General features: G+C 46.7%; 1 protein-coding gene across 1 annotated transcript; it reads right to left on the bottom strand.

Annotated features, from left to right (window-relative positions):
- Positions 1–17,550: 17,550 nt before the first annotated feature.
- On the bottom strand, positions 17,551–18,871 carry LOC144098342 (uncharacterized). Its single transcript, XM_077630911.1, has one exon. It carries the CDS (start codon positions 18,804–18,806, stop codon positions 18,165–18,167), a length of 642 nt encoding a protein of 213 aa, XP_077487037.1. The 5' UTR covers positions 18,807–18,871; the 3' UTR covers positions 17,551–18,164.
- Between the last annotated feature and the right edge of the window lie 1,698 nt (positions 18,872–20,569).

Here is a 20,569-nt window from a genome sequence, read left to right as displayed (position 1 = left end):
CGGCTGCTTGTCTTACCGACAACCGGAGCAAGGCCTCGACTACCCCGTTGGTTTCGGTTGTATTTTATCTCGAGGGTTCTGCGCTTTCTGATTAAACAAAACACCTGAAAACACTCCCCGACCAAATTTTTCCGAATTTGTACTTCTGAGAAAACTTCCGTTTTTAGGGAGCATGGTCTGCAAATATCATCGCTCATTTTCTGGCTTTATTTTGTCGGGAACGTCTCGATGTCGGTGCGTGATACCCTGTGGCAAGCTACGCAATAAAGGGCAAAAGAACAGACCTGTTACGGTGAAATGGGGCCTTACGATATTTCATCTCTGCTCAAGGCCCATCGCCTTGTGCCGGTATGATCTCTGGCCTATAGTCAAGGAGCCCTGCCACGTTGTTTCTATTCTGGGAATAAACTGCAATTGGACCTCTTTCGATCACCGGTCGGCTCATTTGAAGGCTGTGGGCATCAGGAGGCGATGGTGGATAAGGAGCCAAACAGGGCTTCAAAATTGGCACCTTTTTGCAGCAGTTTCGCTGTGTGACTGAGAAGTAGTGCCGTGCTGAAGCATTACATATTGAAAAAAAAAAAGTGTAGTATCCGGGTCTGTCGTTCTGGTAACGGGGGACGAACCATGAACCAACCATGAAGCCTAATATAGAGGTGGATTAACCTCTAGCGTTCAAGACTTTCAGCCGTTTGCTCTCTTTGTGGAACAAATGGGCAATGTGTCACTTTCTTGGACTATAATTCTTGTTATATAAACCATGCAATGTGAGAGAAGTCGTTGAACCAGCCCCGTTGTGGTGTAGCCCCGGCCGTTTGTCGAAGCCAGCTATTTGTAGCGGCACTGCATATTTGTGTATCAGAAGACGGCTACTTCAATTTTGAAATCGAATGAAGCAAACAAAAAAACTACGACTCTTTCGTGTAAGGAAAGAAGGCTGTGATGTTTCCAAATTAAAAATAAAATAAAAATAAATTCTTAGATTAAAACACCCGTGAATTAGCAGGAAAATAAACGTATAACTCTACTTATGCGTTATTGTGATGCAACAACTTATGCATGCCAAACAGGGCAATTGCAGAAACAGTTGTGTCTCATTAATTTGCGCCTCCGTAGCATCAGCGCAGACTTCATTAATGGTGATCGCTAATACCGCTGGTCACGCAGTGACCACCACAGCCCATTTCACAGATAACCGACGCCAGAAAAAGCTCATCAGCAGTCGTTTATTATGCGGCCTAGTGAATTCAAAGCCGGTCATAACCCTTACTTTATAAGACAGGTTTATTTTCTTTTTTGCTGCAATCCGCGAACGGTTGCAAAATTTTCAGTCTGAACGCTTTTGAAAGATGGGGTAGCCAGTGAAACTTCTTTTTCTCTCCTCTAATCCACCATGATGAGGCGGCACAGCAGATCATCTGACCGCTTGAGGCAACAATTTCAGCTAGCGGTTGTATCTGCGACTACTCAGGCTGCTGCACGTGTCTACAGCGAAAAGCAGACGGACGGAAATATAATACAACTCCATTGATCAACGTCGACCATTCCACTCGTCGACAAGGCTTGCTGTAGGAGCAATATATGGTTTTCTCGCTGACTGTCTGGGAAGGAACTTAAATACCAAGTGTTTCACCGTCAACGTTGCCCAACCAAACGTCCCAAGGGCTCAGTATTCCGTCCCTAAACGATGGAAGTAAAAAAAAAAAAGGCAACGCGGCATATTATAGGAGAAGCCGACCACTTCTTGATTTGAGAGTAATTCTGGGCATGCAATCCACTGCAAGGTAAGCGTATTCTTGCCTGAGGTCACAGACAGGTTAAGCCGCACTGTTTGCATAGGCGTAGTTGATGCGTACTGGAATCCAGCCAAAGGAATAAAGAAAAGACCATTAGTTTTTATTCTAATTGCTGGCTTTCATTGTTCTCGCATTACAACTCGCCGAGCATGCAGTTTTGCGGCGTATTAGTACTCTACAGATGTCAGAATACTAGCGTACGGCGCACACCTCGACATGCTTGCTCTCTTACCGTGGCCTTCCAATATGCAGAGACCGCGTTCAGAATTCTTAAGTGCATTATTTCTTGTTTTGTGAATGTGAAAGTGACTCCCTTGTTTTGACGCCTGTCGGCGATGCAGGTACGAAATAAATAAATATGGGGATGAGCGTTACGCAGCAGCAGCGCAGCTCAGATCTCGAACCATTCCGTGCTATTTGCCTTACCCGCATTTGAACACTATCAATGTGCAACTTTCGCGTATCTCGTTTACATAATCATCAGTTTCTAAAGAGCGCTGGCACACATATTGACTCGTTTTCTTCCCTAACAATATTTGGTGACTGCTGGTTTTTCACAAAAAAAGAGAGAAATACTTAATGCGAAAAAGTCATTCCTACACAGGAATTTCGCCTCTATAGCGGCAGTGTTACTTATGTAGATGGTCGTTTTTAACATAGTAACAAAAGAATATCACTTATTTGGCTAAATTTATTATCAGCTTTTCAATTGCCTGCATAAAGAAATGCGTTTGTAATTCCAGCGTTGAGATGGATCATTATACAAGCCTAACCTGTCATGCTAGAACGTTGAAAGGAAATGCGATATTTACTTAATTGATAACTATATTTGTCTCTGAATTTGCTTCATTGCGCAATAAAAAAGCATACTGCCGCGAAACCTTTCTTGATTATCAGTGCCACTGCGGCTAAGCCGCAATAGTTTTTTCGTGCTCAGCAAGCTTTACCTGTTTAGTGTCGGTAGTTCTGACTGCACCAACGTTGGGCTCATTAAGCGCTTGCACCAGTAGTCAAGATGATGGAGGCGGAATAGTGTGTCTTCATCTAAGTACACTACTTTGTTACCAGGTTTTCCTTAACAATAGGAACATCATCTCTTTGGTAAAATTATGTCTTTTAAATGATAATTCAAAAGATTTGTATTTCATGTATTTCACTTATAAATTCATGTGTTTCACTTATAACTAACGTTTTCGTGTATACTGCACTGTCTTCATAATTAAATGACACATTTTCAGCGACACCTTTAAGTCAGCTACCGGATTGGAGATAGGAAATAATTATAATAGAATCGTTATATCATCTCGGCCCAGGATACAAAAATACCTGAGTCCAATGCGCGAGAACTACGTACCAAATGCCCTACGTTGAATTTTCAATCTATTAGCACATCGCGAAAAGTTCACTGTCTGCTGAGACCAATCACGAAGGTAATGTTCTGTTTCCGCGCGCTTCGTTGCTTTTAAGGTGTCTTTTTCTGCTGAGAATGATGAATGGGGTCTGATGCTAACCCCGCCGCGGTGACTCAGTGGTTAGGGCGCTCGACTACTGATCCGGAGTTCCCGGGTTTGAACCCGACCGCGGCGGCTGCGTTTTTATGGAGGCAAAACGCTAAGGCGCCCGTGTGCTGTGCGATGTCAGTGCACGTTAAAGATCCCCAGGTGGTAGAAATTACTCCGGAGCCCTCCACTACGGCACCTCTCTCTTCCTTTCTTGTTTCACTCCCTCCTTTACCCCTCCCTTACGGCGCGGTTCAGGTGTCCAACGATATATGAGACAGATACTGCGCCATTTCCTTTCCCCCAAAAACCAATTAAAAAAAAAATGCTAGGGTTTTTTGTTTGCTTATTTCTTCGTAGAAAGAAGCTTTTAGATCCCAATTTAGAATCCTGCTCAAACAGGCACTTCGTTATGCCTATTTATAACATTGCTTTTCTTAAATTATATCATAATGCGAGAATTTTGATATTACGCTTCCGAGGCATCCATGACACCTTACAGAGTTTGTTGTCTTTACATGAAATGTTTCAATAAATTCCAAGTTAAATAATGTATTTGGAATCCTTTTGAGTTCTGTGTTTATCATGAATTACTAAGTTTAGATATTACGCTTAGAGAAGATGTTTTGTGAAGGTTTTTTAAACCTCATCGCGCCGAAGTAACGAACGTTGCTTATAGAGAAGGTTAGTATACTTTCCCCGCTGGTACAGCGCCACTGTGGCAAAGACTGGCGATATTTGTGAGGTCTTGTTTTCTCGTTAGTTGCGCGTAGACATGATAAATTGATTACAGGAAGGCAGTGCTTAGAAATGAAATTAAATTTGAGCCTGGCTGGCCTGTGGTCTAGAGCCTAACTTTAGGTGACGACGTTAAAGGATTAGCTCGCAGTCACTAGCAAACACGCACTAAAGCCTGCTCTTCTGTCAAAGTAGGCTGAAGTTATTTTACTCTTTAGCGCTATTTTGGTGAGCCCAAGATTATAACCTAGCCGTACCGTTCGTCGCTAGGGACACTAGGGTAATAGAGCTTTGATGACCTCTGCGTCATTTGTTCGGTTTAGTTGAGTCTTTTTTAGTCTTGAAAGGGTCAGGAGGGGCGATAGGGGGAGCGTACTTATACTTTATTTGAAAAATAAATTTCAGCGTACTCCTCTAAAGATGCCAGAGTCTTCTGAGTCAAAAGCAAAGTGCCCACAGGTATTTTTAACTAATCCTTTAGCATACTGTAAATGAAAAATTTGCCACTGCCCGTCAGTTCATTTCGAGGGTACCTGCTTCCTTTGAATATCATCAGAGGTTTTCAAATGGAGCATTCCATAAGAACATCTCACTTTACGATGGTGCAAGCTTCTGTCTGCCACCACAAATCTTACCTCAGCACTGTTTGCTTACCGAAGGGTAAAATTATTGGACTGAAAAAATCGTTAAATAAGTGCGTAAAACTCTATGAGGTACTACACGAAAGCACCCTGAAAAGAACATTTTGAATGCTTCGTCCTGTTTTGCGCCTTCAGCTTGCCGGTTGCTAAACCTCTGCGTCGCAGGCTTTGCTTGTTCAAGTACTGCATCAAGACAGCAGGTCAGCTCTGTTTTATTTTTTTTTTCGCTGTTGAATGGTTAGCAGCACTAACCTGGAGACTTGAACCGCAGCGCATGTATAGCCAAAAAGCCCGTCTCCTCAATGACTATCTTCGGCTGCGGGCTGGCTCAGGCGTGAGTCCTGCGAGCGTTGCTTTCCGTTGGCGGAAACCTTCACTCGAAGTTGACAGGATAACAGAATTTCTATGGCAGCAAGCGCTTCCTACGCTTCGCCGGATGCTTCCACCAAGGGTACCGGTTCACGGAAACACTGTCCACATCGTCGGTGATGTCCAGCCACCGTCTTATGTGCGACAGGTGCTCAGCTGCGGACAAAAGTTCGTCCGTGGAGCCGAGGAAGACAGCCGCGGAGGCCACGGTGAGGCCGGTGTCAAGTCTTGCCCCTGGCTCGGAGAGTGAGAGATGGCATTCGCAGGGATTAAACGTTGCCTCTCGTTGTGAAGTCTAGTGTCATAGATTACCCATCCAGAGAACTGTCTCTTATTTGCGGTACAATTCTTTAGCGCTTCTAACCGTCGACAAGGAAGGAGGCTTTGTGGTGCTTTCGGAGGTCACATATAAAGCGAAAGCAGCGGTAGCTGTGTTCTCAGTGTTCGATAGAAGAAATGAGGCACGCCTGGAGCGTGTAAAAAGTGTGGCAACAAGATTATGCAGCACCGTGAATTTGGATAAGCTTGTTAAGTCCAAAGACAAGGCGGAAAAGGTCGGCTTGCAACTTTTCTTCGCTGCAAAAGGACTACCCGCTGCGGGTCCTGAAAATGGAACATGGCAGAAGTCGCTTGCAAGGTTTCTGCAGCAAAATTTAAATGGTTTTACCATTGACGACCCTTTCAAGGTGAAGGACTCTGACGAGGTGATCTAATTTCTTCGGGAAAGGCACAAGGCGGACCTGTCCGTTTTCTCAGTCGACATTAAAGACATTTATTATTCTATTCCGCAGGGCAATCAATTGATCAGTGTTAGGAACTGCATAGACAGACACGGGGTGATTTCGTTTCAGAACAGTTGTGGTTTATCCATCGATAACTTTGTGGAATTGCTTTCAACTTACCTGAAGTCTACATTCGCAGTTTGGGAAGGTACCAACGTCACTAAAAAAAAGCAAAAACGAAATATGCATTGGCTCCTGCGTTTCTCCTGTTTTCAGCGACATTTTTCTAGCGGAGCGGTACCGAGAGCTGAAACGCAGAAGTGAAGGGCCCAGTGTTGCAGGCATTTTCAGCTATGTTGATGGTTTTCTCGTTTTTACCAACGCACAAGATATGTCCGATTAGGAAAATATGTTCAATATTTTGTCTGTGTTTTCAGAATGCCTTCAACCACTAATCTTGATGCATGAAGTGGCTGTGAACAAATTCATCAGATTTCTTGACCTGGGTATTTATTTTTCAGCTGACCATGTGTGTTGACCTTATGAACCGCGAGGAAACAAACCTGTACTTCCTTTTAATTCAGTCCAGTCAAAACTACTTGAAGGAGCATTCGTAGAGTCTTGCTTTTGCAGTGCTCTCGCGAAATCGTGTGAGCATCGACTGGATTCTGCGTTCTCTAGCCAGGTGACCCGGATGAGCGGCTCTGGCTACACATGTACACTCGTGTTATCGGTTGCTGAGAACATGCTCAAAGAAAGCAGGAAAGTGGTTCGTAACAACAGCGGGGCTGACACATATTGGAGAAAAAATGTGGCGCTATTAACTTACATGCACACCATCGCCGACCTGCTCAAGAAAATAGGGAAGAGAGCAGGTACTTGTGGTGTTTTCCGCACCAGAGAAGCCATCGAAACTGTGCAACAAGGTTAATTCCACCGTCACTGTGAGCAATTACTGCACTGTTAGGCATAGGCAACCATTGGTACAGTGCGCGAAGGACGTAGTCTATTCGATACCTTTGCCCTGTGGCCGAGCCTACATTGGCCAAGCGGACAGATGTCTTAACGAGAGGCTCATGGAACATAGCAACAGCGTCATCGGGTCATCTCGCCATCTCAGCATACACTGCCGCGATTGCCAACAGTGTAAGGAACGTGGTCCCTTTTTGGGAAGAACCACAATCCTTCGTAAGTAGGTCAGCAAAACAGCCAGGGAGATAGCTGAAGCTGGTGAGATCGCGGAAAAAGATTGCTATGTCAGCATTCCATCGTTGTTAAGTGATTAGGAGCGTCGTGTCTTGGGAATTTCTAACCAGAGTATTATGTGTTCAGTTCTAGTGTGCGTCCTGCCTTTTAGGTTTTAGCTTTACGTTCTCTTTCTTGTACCGACGATAATCTGTTCCCTTGCGGTTTGGCTCTGCCACCGGTCTTAGTATGATTTTCCTTTTCGTTGCTGCGCATGCCCGCTGCACTCTATAGATATGTATTCGGTGCGCACAGCAATAAACGCTGCTGAAGTCGGCGCTTTGTGGTGTCTCCCCTCTTTTCCGTTTTCGTCTTTGCGCTGTGCGAATGAAAGCATGGCTTATACAGGCTGTGCCGTGGCCTTTGGGTGAGTCCAAATTATGTGAAGGGCTGGTGCAGATTTCAATCCGCTCACACATGCACAAAAGGCAGTTCTATGCAATCGTGTAGACATCGGCGCCCTTTGAACGTCGTCTCCTTGCTTTCCGCATGCGTGATGAAGGCAAACTCTGCGGCGCGGACACCACCTCCAGGCTCCTTCGTCAATGTCTCTGCGCAAAGGCAGCGTCTTTTCTCCTAAATATATGCGCAGCGGCGTCACATAACGTGCTTGGCGTGCATGGTGCCATTGACATGCGCCATGCACTGAAACACTGCCCTTTCCAAGTTTTTGAGGGGATCCTATTTTATGATGCTTTAACGAGATAGACCAAGTTCATCCTCATTAAAGGAGACTCTATAGTCGGATACAACTCAAGAACGAAGCGACCGAAGCCTCTTAGAGGAGACCCTCCAGCCAATGGCATAACCGATTTTCATGACGCCGCGGTCAATCTGATGAAGCCGTTGTTATTCCCATTCATCTGGCACACCCTGCGATTTCACGCTAATAGTTCCAAAGAGATCAGTCAAGGGGAAAGGAAGAATCGGTCAACGCCATTGGCTGGAGGGGCTTCTTTGAGGGTAAATGACGCTTCGCTCTTGAGTGTACTCGACTATAGGCACTTGTAAAACTTGAATGATTATGCTACTAACATGTCAGATTTGTTTACTGCTATTGGCATTACTATGACGTTACTGATACTCGATCTTTGCGGTTTCTGGGCTATATTCGGTCACAGTGGGCACGTAAAGCCCAATTTTTTTTAAAGCCCCCTCTTCTTTCATAGTTTCTCTGTCTGTTTCTTTACTGTTTTTTTTTTCTCGTCAAAGTAACCTGAACGTAGGGGAATGGCTACAAGAGCCAATAAAAGCAAAGAATTACCGTTCACTATACACTTAACTCGTGGAAAGCCACATATAGCCTGATAATCCTGAGGACGTGCTTTACCAGATACTTCAGCATCACCTTGCAACTATGACTCAAGTGTGTGTTTGAAGTGTGCCGCCCACATGAGCGCTAATCCTACTTGACGGCACCTTCCGGTGAAAAATCTTCGGTACTTGACGGTGAAAAATAATCTTGCCACCAAATCATACGCATGTTTTGCGCATCTAAGGCCTCTACAAGCCGAGGGAAAATGTAAATCGCCACATATTGCTGCAGCAGAGCGTGCTGAATTTGTGACATGCTACCCCCCCCCTCCCCCCCCTCCCCCCCCCCCCCCCCCCCCCGCAGGATGAATAGCAACGCAGCGCCCGCACTTAAGGAAAATTAATAAAAAGGATAGCCGATGTTTGCACCGAGCGAACCATTTATCGTTCCGGCCAGCTGCAGGCATTCAGTGATGTGTGTTGGAATGTCACTCGGCCCTCGCAACATATACCGAATATTTTCGTGTTACCTCGTGAGCCAATTGCACTTTCGCTCAACGGTCGCGGGCCTCGTTCGCGAGTCGTTATAGCTGCGGTCGGCACACGGGGCCGGGCGGCGCCACGTGCGCCATCTTGGCAGCGGCCAGTGGCACGTGGCGGCGGCACGCGCTATCCCTCCCCCCCCCCCCCCCCCCCCCTCCCTCTCAACGCTCGGGCGGCCGCGCCCGGCAGCTGTCGCCGTGGGCGCGCGTGCACCGCCCGCGCCGCGCACTCGCACGCACCACTTTGAGAGGCTGCGCAGCGGGTCCCCGACACAACAGCAGGGCCTGCAGTGGCCGAGAGAGAAGATAACAACAACGGTGACTAGAAGCAAAGTGCAAAAGCTTGGCTGGACCATGGGGCCAAGCACGAAGGTAGACGCGTCGGCACTTTGAGCATCATCCACGCTTCGCGTCGGCTTTTCGTTGGGAGCCGACTTCGCGATGGCCGTGTTTGCCTTATGTCGTGGTTTAGGGATGACCCGTGGTTGTGGGAGAGGGTGCTGACGAAGAGAGACCGCCGGTACAAGGGGGGCGGGAGAGGGGACCGAGTGGTGAGTGGAAAACGAAAAGGGAAGGGCTGGCATCGGTGAAGAGGAGAAGCAATCGAGGGGGGCGGGGTAGCGACTCTCCCAGTAGCTTGTGTACCTCCGCACGCCTCGTTGAATTTGTGGGGAGGGAAAGGCTGTTGTTGGCCCTGCTTTTTTTTTGTTTGCTCATGATTGCAAATGCTTTGGCTCTTTTGCGTTTTGTGAGTCATCAATGATGCGTGGAAGTGTACGGTTTTCCGAAGTCTGTTCCAAACCCGCAATAAATAAACAGGAAACAATTCATGATACGTTCTGCATGATAGGTGCGTCTCTTAGGGTCATAATTTTTTTTAATGAACGAAGTTTAAAATGTAGTCTGTTCTCACAATTCTCATTGCTATCCTTCGCGAATAAAGATCAAACCTAGAGCTAATGACTCCGTTCTCAGATATAGATACCTGTGTCTCAGAGTAGTACACGCTGCGATTACGAATTTGTGTATAACTGCTACACATACGCTGCAGGAAGTCTCCGGCGACACTGTCGCTTCCGGGCTCATATCCTGGTACATCCAGCTGAAAGGAATAATTTGTTTAAGTACACCAGATATAAAAGAATCCAGAAATAAAATATTGGAGTCATTCTCCCGTTGGAATTGTCATATGTCTTGATGCATTCGATTACCTCAGTGCTGTTTTACGTTGATATTTGTTTATATTTAATATGAAATTATAGGGCCAGCATGCACAGAAGAGAAAACACAAAGAAGCCTGCAAAACGTACTGAGTACTCAATGACATGTCGTCGAACTAGTGCAAAGTGAAAGAGCTCTGGGGAAGGGTTCGCTTCTTCATAAATTAGCTTCGAAAAGCATAGCGTTGCAAGCGTAGCCAGCAACGCCTCGCCCGAGGTCTTCGTAAAGGCTCTCTGAAATAAGGCCTTTCATTAACAAAGTTTCGAAGCTTGTAAGGTGCCTTCCACGGTTCTCAAATGACAGCGACCGCAAGACGGGCGACAGAAGAACTTGCGCATGGGCCATGGTGCAGTTCACCGGGTAACGACCATACGCTGCAGCGAACTTGGTATCCGAGACCACGGCGCTCAGCGGTTTGCGCGCACTACGTCTGAGTCTGCGCAGGCTTGTTAAACCAAGGCGGTTTACCGCCCCTAGCGGGCGGCAGCGCTGTCGTCGATTCCTTGCCTGAGCATTGTCGTTAAGCGTCACATGAGGACGCGAGACACGTTGATCCTCCATATTTACCCAAATTTATTTCGCTGACGTGCTGGTGCTCTGCAGGCCCACCAATGGTTCCTCTGAACAACTGCTGACGCTCCAGAGGCTGAGGGTGAATTCGCAAGAGGATAAAAGCGCTTTTTCTTTCTTTCTTTCTTTCTTTAAACTGGGGCGGGATAGTAGTGGTAGGCGTGTTTAGGTATGTGCAGGCGCGGGATTAGCCTTACAGCGGTCCGTCGAGAATTCCTCCGCCTAAATCACATAACTGAACAAAGGTGTCTCTACTACTGTCGACAAGGCCAGTGCCCTCTAAAAATTATTTTTGTACTTTTGTCGCTGTTCGCCACTCAGTTCGTGAGCCCTAAGGGTGTACGACGCGATAGACGGTCCAATGTCCGGAACGTTCATTCCGCTCAGGGTGCATAGGGCTGTCTCATGTTCGCCACAAAAACGTGGGCGCACTAAAGGAAATGGTTCACATCACCAAGGACAGCTGCAGGCGATGCGATCCATTACATTCGAATTCCGCTCTCTGTAAAGAACACTTTTAGTTTGCCTTTTCCTTATCCAGCTGCCGCATTTCGGTAGTTCTGGCGACCTCTTGTGAGCTCACGATCTGCATGTACTGATGTAGCTGGTGCTGAAAATGCCACCGTGCCTAATAGTAAGCCGTTGAGAAAGCTTATGCGTCGCGCATACGAGAAATCACGATGTCTGAGGCCAAACTTACAAAACTCTTCGTTCTCACTATCGGTTCGTGGCTGGCCGGCACCTCAGGTTAAGGTCTCGCTGAGCGTCGTGATTGACCGAAGTATTGACGTCGAGCAGATACGAACTAATATTACGCACGCATACGTATGCAAAAGGCGTTGAATGTTATCCCTGACTGCTACGTGCCAAGCAGAAACAAGACTGCCAAAGCTGTTCGTGCGTTTTCGTTGGAGACGGTTGACGACTGACAGGAGAGATGTTTGGTTCCAGAATTTTCCTTTATCGCTATTCTATATTAGAGCTCTTAAGAAGCTTCATTAACCATTTATGCTAATATATGCGAGCACTGTGTAGCTAATTATGCAAAATAAGGTTGCAAAATAGTTTTGTTGGATTAAGCTTATATAGCTTAAGACGACTTTCTGAAATTGCAAAGGTTCGCAAAGTATAAATGTGATATCCGCTTACGTGTAAGTGACCTTGTTTGTTGGTTTGTAATTGTTTGTCTTGGTTAGAAGACGGCGCAATAGACCAGTTAATTACTCTATTCGGGACATAACATATCCGTCCGAATCGTACAAAGCCGCAATTGAAAGGTCCTAACTCATAGTCTTTATTCACTTGAAATTTTTCGCGACATTGGTGTTTACTAGAGTTCAGAAGTGGGCGCTGTACAAACAGTGTTTGTAGAGAGAGATGTACTGTAAAGCCTGGTTGGCACTGTCTGCGTACTTCTTCTGCGAGGCGAAGTACTCCCTCCTCTAGAGATGCGGTTGACTGGGGTTCCTGCTTCTAATCCCGGTACCATGCTCATGTATGTACATGTAGACACAATATTAGATTCAGGCTTGCGGTGATGACGGACGTGCTTCCAGTAGTAAATTCTGCTATAGCACTATTTCAGGCCCGAAAACACTAATACGCATTCCAGGAGGTGGAGGGAAAAGCAGTGCTCATGTCAGAACACAAACACTACAGTAACCACCTTTAATTTAAGCGTCAGTGATTTTTGATACATTTGCATTCTTTGAGATTTGTGTTAGAACTAAGATAAATTTGCCTTCTTCCAGAAGCATCGACACGACGATGTATTGACGGGAAAGTCCAAGTAACCATCATAATTGAATGTGCCGTTTACTTTAAGATGTTGAAACTTGATGTGTCTGTACACAAGATAAAGTCATAGTTTCCATCCGCGTACGTCGACCGCTTAAAAGTGCCGGCATAGAGAAGTCAAACTCGGGCAGTAGAACCGATGTGTGGCCCAGTTGATTTGCACTGGCATGACCGATTGGTCGGTAGCAAGTCCGCACTCATTCTGTGCTGTTCTTTTTTTTTTTTGCTGGTCCATCATCTCAAGCTCTGTGTTCTTTGTCACTGAGTTAAATTCGTTTATGAAAGGTGGTGATCGTCGATGTGAACCATTAATGCAAGCAAACATTATGCAGAGATGGGCCGCCGCGGTGGCCCAGTGGCTATGGCGCATGACTGCTGACCCGAAAGGCGCGGGCTCGATCCCGGCCGCGGCGGTCGAATTTCAATGGAGGCGAAATTCTAGAGGCCCGTGTACTGTGCGATGTCAGTGCACGTTAAAGAACCCCAGGTGGTCGAAATTTCCGGAGCCTTCACTACGGCGTCCCGCATGACCTTAATAGCTTTGGGACGTTAAACCACCATAAACTAAACTAATCATTGCGCAGAATCCTTGTACACGTTGCGTCACTTTGTTTGTGACTGGTTTGTCAGTGCCTGGTTTGCCTTTGCATGGTTTGTCAATGACTGGCGAAGAGATGACTGCATTCCAGAAAAATTGTACCAATATTATCCAATTATACAAATATTACCAGATACTGGGCCTGTTTACACTTCTGAAATGTTTGATCAATGCTTCGGAGCAAAATATTCTCACGAATATAATACGGCGCCAGAGAAAGCAGGGGCAGAGAATCCGAGGTGTCGTGTACGCAATCTCCATGCGTAGCGAACTGAAAGAGACGGTATTACTGGAACATTCGAGCTCTTCCATGCGACCATTCAAAGCCCGGGGGCACTCCTGCGAGCCAAGCGATGAACTTTGTGTTGGGCGGGCGAAAACAAGTATTTAATGTGACTTTGCCTGCGTGGAATTACATTGCCTCATTGTCGTGATATCATGGTATTGTTCCTCACAGTTCTCGTGTGTGTCGTGTCTACACAGTGTTTACGTTTTATCTCGATCATGTAAGATGCTTTCACAGACAGAGGCTCGTGCGAACTCTACACTGAAAGCCGCGAGATGCGTGGCTCTTGAACGTTAGAGGAAGCTTCGACGCCAAACTTCTACTGTGCGGTGCGTGTACTGTTGGGTGGTCCTGGCTTACCACGGCATCTGTCGTACGGATGGTTAGCGTTCGTGTTGCATCCTCAAGCACGTTATCAGAGGGAGCAGTTCAGCTGCGAGCTTTGCAAATGGGCATCCACTTTAACGTAACCGCAATCAAACGTTCACCAAGAATGCTCAGCTACGGACATCATGTTTCAAAGTATTCACTTCGATCGGCTGTCTTCACAAGAGTAATGCTTTAATAATGGGCGAAGAAATAAGAAATGACAGGATAAATTAGCACCCGGGGACTCCCTACACTTGCAACTCAGCCAGTGTTTTCCAAGAGAAATTACGCCTGTGTGGTGTGGTCGCCTTTACGAGGCGGCTTTGTGGTCGCCTCTCGCAAAATGTACAATATATTGCGCTGGTGGAGTTATATGCAAAACGTAAAAGTTCTCATTTCCTGCAAAACAGGGGTCTTAAAATAACATGCATGTGCATTCGTACATGTCAGGAGGTTAAATTTCGCATTAAGGTAATCACCAACCCTAATGAACATTGCTTCAAACAAATTGTCATTGGAAACTCATCTAATATAATGAATGAGCACGTGTGCTCATTAGATTGCTTTTTGTCTGTAAATTATGACAAAACTGCCTGAGTGTTGAAGGCGAGCAGCGTTTTTGCGAATTTTAAAAGCGAAAGCTTGTAGTACTCGCCTCCATAGCTTCTTCGCTTTGTGCGCCATGTGCGCGAGTTTGACATTGAACCTAGCAGAAACCGCGTGACAGCTATGACGTTACTCAGCAGCCGCCGCCGCCGCCGCCGAAACCGAGCGCTCGCCTTGTCACGTGAAAACCATGACGTCATTAAACCGCAGCTACGCTGGAGCCGTGCGCTCGTTCTCTATAGATAGCCTACGCTGCCTCTCAGCCAGCGCCAACGGATTACGACAGCTCTCGACTACTTAACGGCAGCAGTCGTCATGGGTGATACAGGCGAGGCGCCTCGGGAACTGTCTGCGTCTTAGAGGTTGCGAAAACGACAGGCCGAATCCGATCATCCAGTGGACGTATAGCTCGCCTAGAGGCTGCCGCACAGAGACGAAGAGAGTAACCAAAGTGAAAGCATTAAAGTTAAGCTTGGTATACTTTGGCTAAACGTCAGTCATTACCACCAAGCAACCAAGTCTAGACAAGCTTTACCAGGCTTAACTTTGAAGCTTTCACTTTGGTTACTTATATTTAGCCGGGTCAAACCTTTGCCTATTTTTTTTATGCTATATATTGCTCAATTTAACAGACAGACTAAGCTGACTCTGCTTGTTATGAAGGCTATGTGAAGGCGTTGGCGTGTCTTCATTGACGGCAAGGGCCCCTTGGAACGCTTCAGAAGCCGATCGCAACCCTGTCTATACAAGCACGTCTCGGCAAGGGCTGCCCTTTTGCATGGCCGTACACGGAACGCCAGTTCGCGTCGCGTCTGGTATCCGAAAGCGGCGGACGCTACAGGAAACGACGAGGCGCCAGTCAGTCGACGGGATCTTGAAATAACGGTCTACCCAGGTGCGGCGGAATCGACGGCTGCGAGGAGAGACGAAAGCATCGCCTGCTTCGCACGGGGGTCGGCTTACCTTGGCCCGCCTGTTGGAATAAACATACGAGCCGCAGAAGAGGGCGCCTACAATGCGCACGCCGGTATGACCGGAATACTGCGGAAACGCGATCTTCTTACACTTTCCGCAACGTGGCAAACCGTGGTTACTTGTGGAAGGCAACCAGTTGTGCGTGTGCGTCTACGTGCAGTGGCACACATGCAGGAATTCGTCAGGCCGGTGTCTATGGTGCTCTGTGTAATCATGGAAATTAGCACTCTTCGACTGGCCCGTGCCCAGGGAAAGCGGATTCGCTGCCTATAGAGACCTGAGGACATCACATAACGTAAAATCCGGGGTTTTAGCATCACAGGGGGGCATTCTTCTGACATCTCTAACAACATGTGAAGTTGAGAATACTTTCATTCTACTTGTGCTCCAAAAATTTGTTGTCTTTCGGCGCCTGGCATGCCTTCGCTATCCTCGGCTCCGGCCCTGTAACCCGCGTAGCGAGACTCACCTTTCTTCCTGGGGTCTAGGCTTCTTACTCTTTTGCCTCTTTTTGCACGCTAAGCCAAATTATGCCAACGTGTGCTAATGAATCTCTCTCTAGCGTCGCTGAAATAAGAAGGTTGCATGGGGTGAGATGGTCGGCAGCAGTATAGTGTACCAAACCGTCAAGGAAGGGGAATGAACCATAAATAATCTCGAAGGGCTTAGTGCCTGGCTGCGCTTCACTAAAAAGAACACAGCAAGCTTTTGGATGTTGTAAAAATATATTTTCGGACATGACACAGCGTAGTTGTCAGAACCTGCCTAGTGACAGCAAAATATACTCTGAATATGGCAACGCTGTCACTTCAGCCTTGGCAACTCGTCCCCGTAGCTTTTGGGTGGCAGTGCTGTTCCCAGCAGCGGTAAGCCAAGAGAACAGCTCTATATGACTCGTCGTGGATGCAGACTCGCTTGAGCATTATATACAGAACTATAAAAAGATAAAATAAAGCAAGAATTAAATATCACAAAAGAAGCATGCATTGAAAATACATATCGCAGCAGCTCCATTCTTTTTCAGAGTTCGAAGGATTTCTGTGACCTTGCGACAGCTCGTTCAGCTCGGAGAGGTACCACAGTTATTACGGCGCACCGTTTGTAGCGTCCAAAGGCTTTGAGCTACTTTTAAATCTTGTTAGCGCTCTAAATCTAGCAGCAAGGTTTAGGCTATAATAACCTCTGGACTATGTAATGGAGCACATGTGGCAGGTGAGTTAAGCAGTGCTGAATATACATCCGTAATATGCATTTAACAAGAATCTGCGTGGAAAAAGTATCCTATATTTACATTTTCCCTCTTTGTAGACAATAGCTTTGTGATATAAATTTGAAAAAAAGCTCGCTATTTGCAGATAAGATGGTACGCATGATACACTGTAATTTGAGCGTCGCTCCCTTCGCAGCGATCGTACAGAACGGTTCAGGCATCGCGCCCACTGCCGCCGTCAGCAGCTGCATAGTGATGGCGCCTGCGTAACTCTGTGAGAGCTCGTCTGATGATTCATTACAGAAAAAAAAAACTGCCCCACTTATTTCTTTTTACAAACTCCTAATTCATCGGAGTGGCGCTAGCTTTTTGGGGAGCAACATGCAGAAGGCGTGGATTGGCCCATATAAGTACTAGAGCTGTTTTTACGCGGTTGGAATGAGTTTAAACACCGTGTGATTCTCAGTTTTAATTTCAGAAACATCTACAAATGACTTGTACTGGAATACTGCGCATGTTTTGATACCGTAAATAAATGGAATGGTATTCTTTGTTAATACTGAGGGGGGCCCACTGAACGGACATTACGAATAAATGGAATAGAATTCTTTGTAACTCCTCAATAAGGTACAATGACTGCAAGCGGGAGCTCTTTCTTTACAAATAAACTGTTTAGCATGACATCTTGAAGCAAAAAAAACGTACAAAAACTTAGGGAACTGCTGGAAAAGCGTAACAAAGTTTTCTTGTTTTGTTTTAGCGACGAAAGCATGATGGGAGAGTTATGCGCAACTTGATCATGTGCATGGGCTACTTGATACACAGAGAAAACCACATGTGCACCCAATGCTAGACATAATGCTAAAGTTAACCATTGTTCCAGACCAGACGAACAAGACGAACCACACGAAGACAAGTCCTCTTATCGAAACGTTGTCAGGCACCATGAGGGTTTCCTTCCCTTGTCCACTTTGCGATTCTCAAGGGCCATCTGACCTCTCTACTATTGTCTATGAAGTAACAGAGGCCCATATTCTGATGCCTTTGGTCGCCCATACTACAAGATGTCCAATAGGCCTCTCCCGGCCTACGTCATCAGCGCGTGTGTTTCTGATCTGGTGGGCAAAACATGCGACTTCTGGCAGTGCGTTCCAGCAGCTGCGACAAGTACCAGGCGGCTCTAATCGAGAGAAGGGCTGCAAGGCGTACGAAGCTGTCTATAATCGGGAGAAGAAAGGCTTTGAGGGAACGCTTGGCACATGCATGGCCGGTTCAGAAGCGAAAGTGGACTATTTTGCCCACCAGGCCACACCCCTTTGACGTCACGCTGTTTACACCAGGGAAAGGTCTATTGTACTCTCAGGACGCTTTTGCGGGGACTGGTCGCCTTATATGACAGCTGCTCCTTCCACACTGTTTCAAGTTGAGAAATGCAGCTCTTGCAGAGACCCCCATTCATATGCGACGCTCGGTTGGCACCTTTGATGGCTGTTTCCCCCGTCTGCTGAGTTTTCCTTAAGACAACCACGAATGGTCTAGGGAAGCTAAGTTTGGCAAAACATTTCATGCATCTCAGGCGTCTTGTGAAAATGAAAATCAAAATGAGGTAACATTCAGACACACGCGTTAATGGGTTAAAGATTAGCCTTGCAAGACAAAGTCTTGTAACTGCAGCACGACCAGTTCTCGATCCGAGTGTCGTCCAGTCCTGTCATGTGGCCCGTGTTCAGCAATCTCTGACCAGGAGTTCGGTGAGCGCCGTGATGTAGCTTTGCGCCATTTGAAGCGTTTCGAACTTGGACAACTTGCGGTCATCGCCTATCGAGGGCACCACCTGCCGGAGGCGATCGAAGGCCACGTTGAGTCCGTGCATCCGTCGTCTCTCGCGGGCGTTCGCGGCCAGCCTTCGCTTCTTGACGACCACCGGTGCTTGACCAGTGGTGGGAGGTGGCGATGACGCCGGCGATGCGACCTCGGCACTGCCAACGCTTTGCTTTCTCTTCAGACCCAGCCTCCCCACCGCGGATTTTCCGTCGCCTGTCGCCGAACCCAGAGTGTTGTCAGAGTAAAGAAGAGTTTCGTCGTTGTCGAATCCTCGAAGCCTGCCGCGGAGCGCCAATAGCCTCTTGGTCTCGTCATCGAAGAATCTGTTAGCGTCGGCGAACAATAGCAGATCACTATCTTCGTCGATTCCAGCTGGCTGGTTCTGATCAGAGACCGCCTGGTGGGGATTTCTGGAATGGTGGTGGTTGGCGGGGTAAAAGGCAGGCTGACCCGGAGACGCGATGCTGAACACGGGCACGTCCTTGGTCATGCTGTAAGTGGTTGTGACTAACTGGCTGGTCATGGTGATTGGCTCCATTGTCATGGCCGGCACGAGCGTGGGAAGTTGTTATGCAGGTAGAAGCTCTGGATGCGATCAGCCAGCCCGAAGTAGCTTCCGTCCTCCTGTTGCGACGAAAACAATAAAATACGCAGAAGCGAACATGAGAATGAGGAAACGAAAAAGAAGTATTAAATGCGGTACTGTGTGAGAGCAATTAATTTCATTGGGTGTCAGTTTTAATGCGTTTTCGATGTTATTAGACACACTAAGCCACCTGACGACCTGTGTAGAGCGTTTTATCGGCTTTATTTGCGAGCAACTCAACGGATTTTACGGCGACAGACAGCTGGACGTACAGAACTTCAAACACACACAAAAAAAACGTAATCCGAACGCTCCACTAGGCACGCTCCGTGCTTCACAGTGCTGTTTTGCTCGCTGCAAACATTCCTGTTTATGTTATTTTACTGCAAACATATGCAAAACAGCCTCTTCACTGGAGCTAACCCAGTTCTACGCCCAACGCAGCTGCACAACGGCACTGTTTGGTACTAGCAAGTAACCAGTCAGAAGAGCCATGCATTTGAGTACTTGGTTCATAAATGACGTATGTAGCTGTTGCAAATGGGCTGTGCGAAATTTACAACGCGATGAACGGCACGAGCTACCTGACAACAAGCTATGAAACAGCGCTCTATAAACGCAATCTATAACAGCCTTTACTTAACAGGCCTGAGCAGAGCCCGGTTTCATTCATAAAAATAACATAAATATGTACCAAACAAGGTATGCAATGTAGCGTGGCAGCATACACCATTCCTGAAAGCTGACGAAGGCTATTGCTTACTTTCAGAGTGAAGCGCCTGCATAGTTATGGTAGCCTGTACGTAGGTAATAATAATGCATGCATTCTTATGGGCCAAAGCAGTCGGAGCCGCCGTACTAGGAGACGCTGGATCAAATTCACTAGCAGAATGTCACAATCACAGAACGTCCGTGGCAGGTCCCAAAGATTCCAATCACGTAATACTTTTACCCGTTATTCAGCTAGCGAATCCTGTAAAACGTAAGCGTATCAAGCCCGATATGTTCTTGTTTTACTCCCTACAGCCTCCTAACCCTGCCATGATCAATGTGGAGCTGGTACGGAACCCTTTTCTCTGGCGCGGTGGGCTTTGCTTTCCCTAAATCTAGTTTTAACTAATGGTCTCCTGTCATATCATATCCTGCTTTAAATGTTATTGAGCAGTTTTCTTTGCTGTTTATTCCTATAGTGAATGAAATATGCCAGAAAGGCATCTTTCAAATGTGCTGCCGAGTTTTGTATGCTCTGAACCGCACGGTGCATGCTTATGCTAGCACATTTTGAAATTTTTCTGCCCGTATGAACTTTGCAACCCATATCTCGAAACAAAACTTTAATTTCTCAAACCACCAAAGCTAAGCAAGCAGGCATGACGCACGGCTTACTACCAACCCGAAGTCTTTTTATTTTACTGTTCGCGAAAAACGAATATCTTTCAAACCCGACCGCGGCGGCTGCGTTTTTATGGAGGAAAAACGCAAAGGCGCCCGTGTGCTGTGCGATGTCAGTGCACGTTAAAGAACCCCAGGTGGTCGAAATTATTTTCGGAGCCCTCCACTACGGCACCTCTTTCTTCCTTTCTTCTTTCACTCCCTCCTTTATCCCTTTCCTTACGGCGCGGTTCAGGTGTCCAACGATATATGAGACAGATACTGCGCCATTTCCTTTCACCAAAAACCAATTATTATTATTATTATTTCTACAGCGAATGCTCGCGTAT

Source organism: Amblyomma americanum, chromosome 1 (genome assembly GCF_052857255.1).
Source record: "Amblyomma americanum isolate KBUSLIRL-KWMA chromosome 1, ASM5285725v1, whole genome shotgun sequence".
NCBI lineage: Eukaryota > Metazoa > Arthropoda > Arachnida > Ixodida > Ixodidae > Amblyomma > Amblyomma americanum.
The sequence above is the reverse complement of the archived record's forward strand: the minus strand, read 5'-3'. Positions and strand labels throughout refer to the sequence as shown.